The following is an 11,134-nucleotide window of genomic DNA, read 5'->3' as shown; positions in this document are numbered from 1 at the left end:
TTACAAACTTTTTTTTTACAAGACTGTTTTTTCTTTTAAATATAACTGCTGAAAGCATCAAAATGGTAATAATAGTTTTATAAACAAACAGTTATAATTCTTTCTGTATTAAAAAATTTTTCCAGGCAAAAATTAAAAAAAAAGAAGAAAACTTTTCCTTCTCGAAGTATTTCAACTTTTTAAAAAATTCATCAAGTCTCCAATATTACAGTAAGTTAAATTACGTAAACATAATACAAAAGCTAAAATGACACAGAAACTATGATTCTGCCGTGATGGGTGGTTGCAATGTACCCTCTTCTAATTGCTGTTCTTCTTTAACTCTACGATAATAATTAGCTAAAGTGTGATGAATAGTGTCTTTAGAATATTTACATTTAGAACTGCCACAGTCACAAGTAAAGTATTTGTACTTGATTACCCAAAATTTCTCACAATAATCAAATCTGAAAAAAAAAAAAAAAAAAAAAACATTATTTGTGAAATATGTTATAAATACATCATTTTTAACAAAATAGTTATAAAAACAACTATTCTTTATAATAATTGCTTTTAATAAATATTTTATTACGTAGATGCCTATTTTTTACATAAATACTATTACTGAAAAATTAAATAAAAAGCTAACAGCTTTCTTTCCTCAATGAGGCCACAGCCCATTGTAGGCCTTTGTCTTCCTCAGAATTCCATTCCTAGCTACCCTATTTTTAGCCTTAAACTGGCATAGGGCATGTGGTTGGTCAACAAAACAGAAATTCAGGGGTTTAATTTTTCCTTTTACTTACTTCGCAAAGAGCCATTACAGCTATTTATTTATTATTAAGCATTTTAGTATTCATGGACAGTACGCATGCATTTTTTTAAACATCTGAAATACTAATCTTGACTTACTTCCATTTAATCACTAAGTTTACGTAATTAGTCACTGAGTAGATAAAATTTGGAAAAGGGAAAGCTTTTTATGTTTTTTCTTTACAGTAAATATTACATACATTTTATAAACAATCTCTTAATTATTAAAGATAAAAACTCTTTATTAAAAACTATTAATTAAAAATTAAGTATTCAAAAGAAAAATTTAATTTAATTTTCTAAGTACTTGGATGTGTAACATAGTTTGCAATAAATTTATATAATGAAATTATAATTTCTCGAAACTCAAAATAATTTTTGAGTCTACATTTTTACACCAGTGAAAAATTGGAAAATGTTTTAAAAAAACTCACACAATTAACTTTTACACACTAAAATACGGAAAATTACAACAGAAGAAAAAATTTAGATAATAACCAAACTTACCCTAGTTCTTCATATTGTTTTATGTCTCTAGAACTGAAGAAGGCTATCCGAGGAAAATTTAGATCCTGATGATCAACATACATTTTAACAGGGACTAAGTTAGGTTCACAAAGATGATTTATAAATCTACTAATATTTCCATAGTATCGAGCATCTAAACAATAGGTTTCTCCATCCTATGGAGGAAAAAAAATCAAAACAGCTTCTATTTTTTACTTGCATTAAGAACAATTATGACTTTATTTAATTAAATTTCACTAAATTTAACGAAAGAAAGTAAAATATTTTTTTGCGATTTCAAATAAAGATAAAAAGAGATACAGCAAAAGTATAAGGACATGAAATTTTATCAAACAATGCAAAAGTAATATTTTTTCTTGTTTCACACTTACTCGATTGTCTAGATCAAATAAATACGAATCATCAGCTCTTTTATCAGCAGCAGAGTCAGATATCATCTCACCCACATACCTAAATTTTATAATAGTTTTTTTTTATTAGATATGCAATTACATTTAAATCATTTTATATCAAATTTGTAAAAAAAGAAATAAAAATAATTCTAAAATATTATTTAATATACACAGTGTATAGTGAAAAAAAATCTCAAAACAATTTTAAACTTGTTTCACTTTAATGGAATGTCATCAATAGACTGGAATAGAATAAATGCTTTAAGAAAATACTAGAATTTCAAAAGTTAAAGTAGAAAATTGAAAAATCATGATTTATTATGATAGATCATCCATATAAAAAGTAACTAATTTATTATGAAAGAACTTACTCGCAAATAAATGTTCCTTTGGGGATATCTTTCAATGTTCTAACACCCCATCCTTTTCCTCTGGTACGTATGAGCTGCAGCCGACAACTATATTTAAAAAAAGAATATAATTTATCGTTGACTTTTAAAGGTTTATAAAAAGTGATAATAGTTAGAAGTAAAAATACAATAAAAATTGGTCTAGAGCTCTAGACCAAGGGGATAAGCAACAACAACAGTAAAAATAATACTTGTCACAAATGATTTTTGATTCAAATAATAATTTAATCTAAAAAAAAAATTCTCCTTATAAATGATTTAAGGCTGAAATAATACTTCAGTACAAAAATATTATTTGCTAGGGATGATCTTTGGTTCAAATAATAATTGTATACTGGATATAATTTGTGATTCAAATAGTTGAATAATTTTTATGACACAAAAAGAAATTAATAAAAATTTAATTGTAAAAAGAAGTATATAATTTTTGTATATTCTTCCTTATATAATTTTTTAATTGTAGTTGTAAATTTTTACAATACACTAGTAAAACTTCAATATTTTAAAACTTCAGAGGCAAAGAAAAACTACAATAAAGATGGCTGGAGCCATTTTAGCTCCACTCTTTAACTTAGTAATTCTAAAATAAGTTAATAAAAGTATTAAGTATTTTTGACGTTTCATAATTTCATTCAATTTAAGTGCCTATTTAATCATTCATGTGTTAACCTTAAAGGAATATATATAGAGAGTACTTTATACTCGGAATGACGAGGTGGGCCACAGTGATTCCTAAGGTATTTTGGTCGGTACTCCATAACCCCAGGTAGGTTTGGGTACCTTTAATAGGTATGAGGTATCCGCAGTTTCATTAAAAACACATATGTATTTTAACTTAATATTTGTTCTTATTTATAGAAAAAAGTACAATCAATTATATCAGAAACTAATTTTGAAACTAATTATATCAGAAACTAAACATTTTGAGGTATAATTAAAAAGTCAGTCCTCCAATTATCCAATTTTTTTGTATCAAATTGTTATCAAATCAATTAAATTACCATAAGAATTTTAATGATCCGTTCTCTAATATATTTCATATGAAATTATTTATGATTATATTCCATGATTTTTGATGTTTAATTGATTTACACAAAAAAAATCTGGGAAGGACCAGACTGGTCCCTTAGGACTTTTTAGGTATGTTGAGCCTTTCTACTGTTAATGCTAAAAGACAAGCTTTTAAAGACATAAACTATTAAACTGATGAAAAGAAGGAAAAAAAGAAACACAATTGTAATACTAAAAAAGAATGAACTTGTTCCAAAGGATACAAAAAAATTTTTTTTTTCAAAATATAAGAAATAAATAACAAGTGTAAATGAACAAATTGAACATTTCTTTATACAAAATTTCCACATTTAAACACTGGATTTAAAACACATTTAACTTTTTTTCACATTAAAACATTTTCCACATTTAAAACATAAACTTAATGATTACTAAAAAATAAAACATAAAACAATAAATAAAACTTACGTTATGCCATTTTGGACAACTCTATTTCGACAACTAAGTGCCCAACATGAGCAAGCCCGATTACATTCAAATAACATAGGTGGATCAACTAAATTAAAATTGGGCAGAAGCAGGCCATCCTATAAAATAAGATAAGTTTAATTAATCTAACACTGCTATGCAATAGAAAAATCAATTGTAAGAAACAAAAAATTAAGTATTGAGATTTTTATGCAATTCACTTTTTCTGAATAAGCTACTTATTGCTAAAAATATTTTTTTTATAAGTTTTTCTGACATTTTATTTTAAACTTCATAGCATTAGAAAGGACAAAAAATAAAAAGTTGTCAAGTTGCTTTTCCTGAAATCTATTGTTATTTAGTTACATTGTTTTTTCAATTGCATAACAGAATATTTTTAATTAATCATAACAAACTAAAATATGAATCTCAATATAAGGAAAAAATAACCTCAAAAGTTACACTGAATTCTTTGAAAAAGAATATTAAATTAGGCCATTCATTGTAGTCGATTTAAGTTGGGTTTTTTCCTAAGCTCGAAATAAATTAAACTATTGTGCTGCTGATTAACTTTTTTCTCATTTTTATAAAATATTTAGCTTCAGTTAATTAAAATAATAATTAAAATATAATTTTTTTTAAAAATCAATAAAAACATATGATATACATAACTTACCTTATCATACCAACACTGGTAACTAATGCTTGAACATACACAGTTGGATGACGAACAATCATCTTCACAACTGCAAGACTGAAAAAATACAGATATATTATATATGAAAAAATATATATATTCAAAATAATATATTTCTTTTTTATTAAGTTATAAAAGTATTTGGAATTATTGTGAAAATCTTCTTGGATTAACTACAGTATATTCTTGATATCTCAAAGATTAAGGAATTCTAAAAAGATTTAGATAACAAGTTAAAATGTAAAAAAAAATGTGTGGGATAGCATTTTTTCTTGGGACACAGTAATGTTGAGTGGTGGTTCACGGTGATTTTTCCAAAAAAATTCGTTTTTTACCTTGAAAAGTATTTAACATAACAAAGTTTTGACAAGAAACTCTTCAACATAAAAATTGCAATTAATATTAAGTGGATATGTAAGATTTATTAATTTTTTTAAATAATGAGGTTTTTGAGATATCAAAGTTCGATATATTGAAAGTATACAGTACATACAATTTTTCTCTCATCTTCAAATATTCAACACAATTACATAAATATTTATTGTTAGTATGTTTCCTTTGCTACTTTTATCATAGTTTTCACTCATATAAAAATATTAATCATTTATGATAAATTGATTTAAAACAAATCAAGGTAGATGCAGTGCAAATTAAAGTAACCCAAAATCAAATATTTTTTTGCACAGCTAACAAAATTTTTACAGGCTGAGAATATTTTGGTAATGAATAGCTAATTGAGTAACTTAACTTTTGACAAGATAGAAAATTAACACTAATGTTGATCATTATTATGAGATAGGTTGGTATAAGTTCAATATCACAATAGCCAGATTTGGTGAACAATGATGAAATCACTTATTCAAATTACTAGATTAACAGTACCCAGTCATGGGATGTGGGCAGGGTGGAACTGGGCCGTGGATGCTGATCGAGAGTTAAAAATAAATCTTGGGATAAAAAAAAAAACAGTCTTTCCAGAAGATTTGCTACTACTAGTGAAATGTAGTATTTCTCAAAAACTTCACATGTCAAACTCAAAACAGTAAAATAACATAATAAATACAAACTTATGAAACCTAATTCCATTGCAATACAACTAGAACAATCTATTTTTTATTGATGTCTGGTGTATTTTTGAATTAACTTAAGTGTAATCAATACAACAGTAATGACAAAAATGATTACTAATTTTTTTAAACGTGTAAGCACCTTCTAAAAAAAAAACTATGAAAATTGAGTACCTGCAATGATGTTATAGTTCTGTCAATGTTCAGGGGCGTTGTTTCACAATTTTCTGTGACATAAAGGAAGTCTAGCGGTGGACCTTCATCATCCACTTCATTAACACAAGGTATAGCAATTTGCTCTTTGCCTCGTGAAATGTCCCTGAAATCAAAAAGTCATAAATTTACATAGTTTCTTAATAAATAAAACAAATTATCATAACAGTAAGTTAGGAAAAATGTGAAAGACTAAAAGTGCATATTTATAAGTTTTTCAAAAAATAAAACTTACTTAGATAATATTTTTTCGGATCTATGTTGATATTTTCCAGCAATTTTTTTCAACAACATGTTTAGACTTAGTGATAAGTGAGTATCACTAGTCTTATCTATCACACACTAAAAAATAAAGTTTTATTTTCATGACCGAGAATTAAAAATTAAGAAAAAGAAAACAGATTATAAAAATAGCATAGCCTTCATGAATCAATCCTAATACCTCAGCTGGTAATTGGTTGTTTTTATTTCGTATTTGGACATCAGCACCTCTAGACAAAAATAACCTGCATAAAGAAAAGAAATATATATTAAATAATTTCATAAGTAAGCAATGAAAAAAAAAAAATTATGCAAGACAAAAAATAAACAAACACTTACGTGACACAAGCTAATGCATCTTGTCTGGCTGCAATATGACTAAAAAATTAAAATTTTAAAATCATTAACACAATGAGCTATTTTAACTTATTTCAAATAATTCAATATATCAACACTAAAAAATATAATAAACTCAAACAACATAAACTATATTATTAAGAGTATCAGATATCAAATAATAGTTATCCTTTATATATATATATATATTATAAAATTTTACTTACAAAAAGAAATACAAACTTTAATCAAATAAAGCGTTAATATATTATTAATTTCTTTTTCTCTCAAGTTTTTGACACGATGATGTGTTCTTAAAATATTTATTTTAAGGAAACATTTAATTAATATATCTGCCAAACTTTGAATGAAGGTCTTTGAGACAACTTTTAAACTTTCCAGATATATTTCCCTAACATATATTTAAAAACATCTTGTAAACTGTCATATCTTATAACTGGGAAATATTCCGTTAAATTCTGTGTAGAAAAAATTTCTGATATGACTTTTTATAATTATTTCAAAAATATTACTCATAAAAATGTTATTTTAATAATTTTATTACTCTGAAAGTAGTCTGATAGCACTGATCTGAAACTGGGAAATATTTACACACCCATTGATTGATTAATATTATATTGATTTTTTATATTTCAAATTGTAAATAATTTATGGATATTACAGAACCTTTGTTAAGAAATTTCTTTTTCAATTTTTTAAATAAATGGCAATATTTTTCTTGGTTTCAATTCTAAAATAAGGCACACAAACTTAAGATTTAGGAACAATTCTTTTTTTTATATTTACAATGGAAAGAAAAATAGCTGTAAAAAAAATCTTATTTTGAGAACATAGACAAAATCAACAAACGCAATATAATTCATTATAATTTTCCTTTATTGTTATTGAAAATGCATAAATCTATGCTATAATCAGTTTTAAATCTGCTTATTATTAATAGTAATCAGAGATCATTAATAACCATAAACTTGGGTTATTGGTAAAAATAAATTAACGTTAATTACATAGACAGGTCATTATTAATATGAAGTTAGGTAATTATCTATAATAACTGGTTAATGTGATAAATTCACAAAAATTATTCCCTTTAACCAACTTAATTGGTTCTTATAAATAGCCCTTTATTGTTGCCAATTAAAAAAGAAAAAGCACACTTGGGATCAGCCCCTGACCACGTTTTATAAGAGTGCTGCACTATGAGCAAACATTGTTTAAATATTATATTTGTACGAAGGGTTTAAAGGGCAAAGATAAATTAACTTTTAAACAACACCAGTATAGGGTACACTTGTCAAATGTATTGCTGGCAATAGCCTTTAACCTTATAATAACAATAGGGTACTTACATTTACTAATATATTTTAATACAAAACAAATTACGTTTTCTGAAAGCTTTTTTTTCTTCTTGTAACAATGTAAGTTACATAGATCAGTAAAATCTTTATTTCTGAGCAACACAAACTGACTAACACAAACAAAACATTTACAACAATAAAAAAATTGATAAAAAAAACTATATTCATGCTAAAAAATGATAATAATTTATCAAAATTGAAACATTGAAGAAATGGTCTTATAATTTATCAATTAATATTCAAATAGTACAAAGATAAAAAAAAAGAGAAATTTCTTTTAGATAATATAAATATATTATCTGTGTATTACTGAATTTAAGTTTTTTTTCCCCAACTGAATGCAGCATACAATAAATTATTTTATTAAAAAAAAGAAGAACTAATGTACTTACAGTGGGGTATCACCTCTTTCATTTCTAGCATTGATATCACAGCCATAATCTAAGTATAAGTAACTTATATCAACACTGCCAGAGAATGCTGACCAATGTAATCCTGTATTACCTTCCTAAAAATTAAAATAAGATAATCATTTCAAATTTCATTCAAAATTGTAATTGTAATACATAAGACATAGAATAAGCTTACTTTATCAAACCATTAAAGAATAAAAAAGTTTAATAATTAATGTATCTTTTATTTTTTTCTTCAAGAATTTAACTTCAAAATTCTCAAAGTTTCTTCATGTGTAAACTACTTTAATTTTGACAATGTGAACAAAATTTAAAAGTAGCCCCAAGGATTCATTAAGACAGTAAAAAATGTCACAAATTTTTAACTTAGTGATGAAAATTTGCATTAATCCATTCTTACACCTATACATTTGTGGCAAGAAAAATAAATTTTTATTTCTCAGTTTTCATATTTCTTTTGCACCAGTTTTTCCCTATCTGTTTATTAAACTTACAGTAAAATAATCGGAATTAATTATATTCAATTAAATATTTAAAGAATTTCATGAGTGCAAAAGCTCATGTAGCACATATTGCAGCTTAAATTTGATTTATCTACTTAATAAAAGAAAATACACTTAGGTAGCAAGGGAATGAAACAATTTTTATAAAAAAAGAAATTCACATTTAAATCACAAATCCCATTCTTTTTAACCAGAAATCTGAATCAATTAGCTTCAATTTAGTCACGGATGTTTATTTTCACTCCTCTTTTGCTTTTACTATCTTTTCCCACCTCTCCTCATTAGAGTGCTCCTGATATTATAAATAATTTATATTTATAGCAATGTTAAAATTTTATTGCAAAGCTTCTTCATTTACTTTACTTATTACATATTCTTTATGAAACAGAAAATAGACAGCCAATTTTATTTTTATGAATCTGGATTACATTATTTGAAGATAACGCATTGCGCTATTAATTATGAAAATCAAAATAAAATGACAGTCTCATCCTCTTAGTAATTATGATATACTCCAGCATGGAAACAGGCACTACAGATTATCACAACACCTGCAGATTATTTCCCACCACAAATTGTTTTCAAAATAAACAACAAATTGAAAAAAAGTTGCTTAAAAAAAGTAAAAATTGGAAAGAAAATTATTTTAAAAGAGTTTTAGAATAAAATGGAAGAAAAAAAAAGATTTTTTTTTTTTTTTTAATCTTTATTTATGAAAAATTAGGAACACTTTTCTTTTTTAAAATTTGTAAAAAATTTGATACTGAAATAAAGACACTTAATCATTATCAGCAAAGTACTTGTGATGATAAATGAATTTCCTTTAAATATCTTAAAGGAACTTTAAATAGGCACAAATCAGAACATCATGAATTACATTTGTAATTTTTTTTTAAATTAAAAGATTTTATTTTAATATTAACATTAGCATGTTCATCCTTTTGTTCTGATTTCTTTATTAGGCTTAGTATAAACATTCGTTTTTTCTTCTTTTGCAAAAAAATAAAGTATGATTTATGGAATTCATGTTAAACTTAAACAACTAAGTTTCTGAACATAACTGTATTATGATTAATATCTGCAAATTTTACAAAATTTGTGTTAGATTAGGCTCAATTTGTAAAATAATTTCTGCCTGACAGTGTCAAAGTTGCAGATAAATCTGATTTCTTGAAGATAGAGCTGCATATTGACCCTGTAAATCCTACGTGAGTGGGCCTATAACTATAGTAAATTCTACAAAATAGTTAAATTGCAACAAATAAAAACAAAATAAAAAAATAAATAAAAATATCTTACACTATCTTTAATGTTAGGATTAGCCCCTCTCTTTAACAAATATTTAACTACTTCATAGTGGTCATGTTCAGATGCCCAAACAATAGGTGTCCAACCTCCATCATCCTAAAATGAAAACATAGAAGTTAAGAAATATTTTTAGCATTACCAAATCAAAATGTCATAATAAAATGATGACTTAAAATATACAAGACAATGTCACTTTACATACATGTTAATCAGCTTTAAAACTAAAGCTTTCAAAAATATTTTTAAACATCTTGATCATAAAAGGAGGAAACAAAATATTAGTGTTCTTTGAAACAATAGGAGAATTTGAATAATTAGAACAGTTATACACTATTATTTAATAGTTGTTGAAAATTGCAACAATTTCATAGTTATTTAAAATTTCAAGTGTTATAAAGGAATAAAAATTCTCTAACTTTAAACCATCCTCTAGGTTACTCAGATAACTTAAAAGAATTTTTGTAACTTAAAAAAAAAACTTTATTTGTACTAATTAATTAGCATAACAGAAGTTACTGCAGGAGATATCTTTTTTTTTTATAGTGCACTGTACACATAAAAATTACTAAATGAGCAATGTGTAACAGTTTATTTGAAATAAACTATAAAAATCTTTGTTAAATGGATATCAATATAAAATATTATGTACAAAAGAAAATAAAGGAAAAGTATGTTACCTGAGCATTTATATCCACATTCCTAGAGCTCATCAACATTTTTAATATGTCTAGGTTTCCATTTTTAGCAGCCATGTGAAAACTTGACATTCCATTTTCACCCTAACAAATTCATAAAATAATAATCAATTAATCATGCTGAAATTTTAAAAATTTCAAAGAAGGCTAGCTCAAATTTTAAGAAATTAAAGTCATAGAATAAATGCAAAATATTAATGGGTTTATAAGACAAAATTTATTTAACTTGTCTTGTGAAAAATAAATAATATGTTTTAGTACATTTTAAAATATATTCTCTTAAACTTTTTTTTTTTGATGCACTAGGTAAAATGTTCATCACTCAATTATTACCCAAATACATAGTGTTTTGATAAAAAAAAAAAGAAACAACATTACCAGTACCAGGTAAAGTTATATTGCTTTTTGCAATCACCTTTATCATAAATTTAATTTATATTTTCCTGATAAAACTAACATTAAGGGAACAGAAATTAAATAAAAAATCAACTGGATTACACAGGCATAGTTTTTAAATACAAGAAACAGTGCAAAAATAATATAATACAATAATTAAAGAGATAAGAAAATGGATATATTAAACCTCTTCTTTAGTCACACTGTGAATATCTATACAAATTTTCTGCCAACAGAAAATTTGGATTGAATTTCAGTAAAACATTTT

General features: G+C 25.0%; 1 protein-coding gene across 2 annotated transcripts in view; it reads right to left on the bottom strand.

The window, feature by feature from the left end:
- Positions 1 to 225: 225 nt before the first annotated feature.
- The window catches only part of LOC107441994 (histone-lysine N-methyltransferase EHMT2), a 21,066-nt gene continuing 10,157 nt past the window's right edge, over positions 226 to 11,134 (bottom strand). For both annotated transcript variants that reach the window (XM_016055423.5, XM_071180716.2), the window contains exons 12-24: positions 10,453 to 10,554; positions 9,767 to 9,871; positions 7,944 to 8,059; positions 6,179 to 6,217; positions 6,021 to 6,084; positions 5,814 to 5,920; positions 5,540 to 5,684; positions 4,278 to 4,355; positions 3,602 to 3,720; positions 2,084 to 2,170; positions 1,692 to 1,770; positions 1,300 to 1,475; positions 226 to 446 (exon numbers count right to left, since the gene is read on the bottom strand). In XM_016055423.5, coding sequence (XP_015910909.1) covers positions 260 to 446; positions 1,300 to 1,475; positions 1,692 to 1,770; positions 2,084 to 2,170; positions 3,602 to 3,720; positions 4,278 to 4,355; positions 5,540 to 5,684; positions 5,814 to 5,920; positions 6,021 to 6,084; positions 6,179 to 6,217; positions 7,944 to 8,059; positions 9,767 to 9,871; positions 10,453 to 10,554 — 1,404 coding nt within the window. In that variant the 3' untranslated portion in view covers positions 226 to 259. The remainder of the gene's footprint in view (positions 447 to 1,299; positions 1,476 to 1,691; positions 1,771 to 2,083; positions 2,171 to 3,601; positions 3,721 to 4,277; positions 4,356 to 5,539; positions 5,685 to 5,813; positions 5,921 to 6,020; positions 6,085 to 6,178; positions 6,218 to 7,943; positions 8,060 to 9,766; positions 9,872 to 10,452; positions 10,555 to 11,134) is intronic.

Source organism: Parasteatoda tepidariorum, chromosome 3 (assembly GCF_982258835.1).
Source record: "Parasteatoda tepidariorum strain Cologne lab strain chromosome 3, Ptep-v5.0, whole genome shotgun sequence".
In the NCBI taxonomy this organism is placed as follows: Eukaryota; Metazoa; Arthropoda; class Arachnida; order Araneae; family Theridiidae; genus Parasteatoda; species Parasteatoda tepidariorum.
Note: the sequence above shows the minus strand (reverse complement) of the source record. Positions and strands in the feature narration are given on the sequence as shown.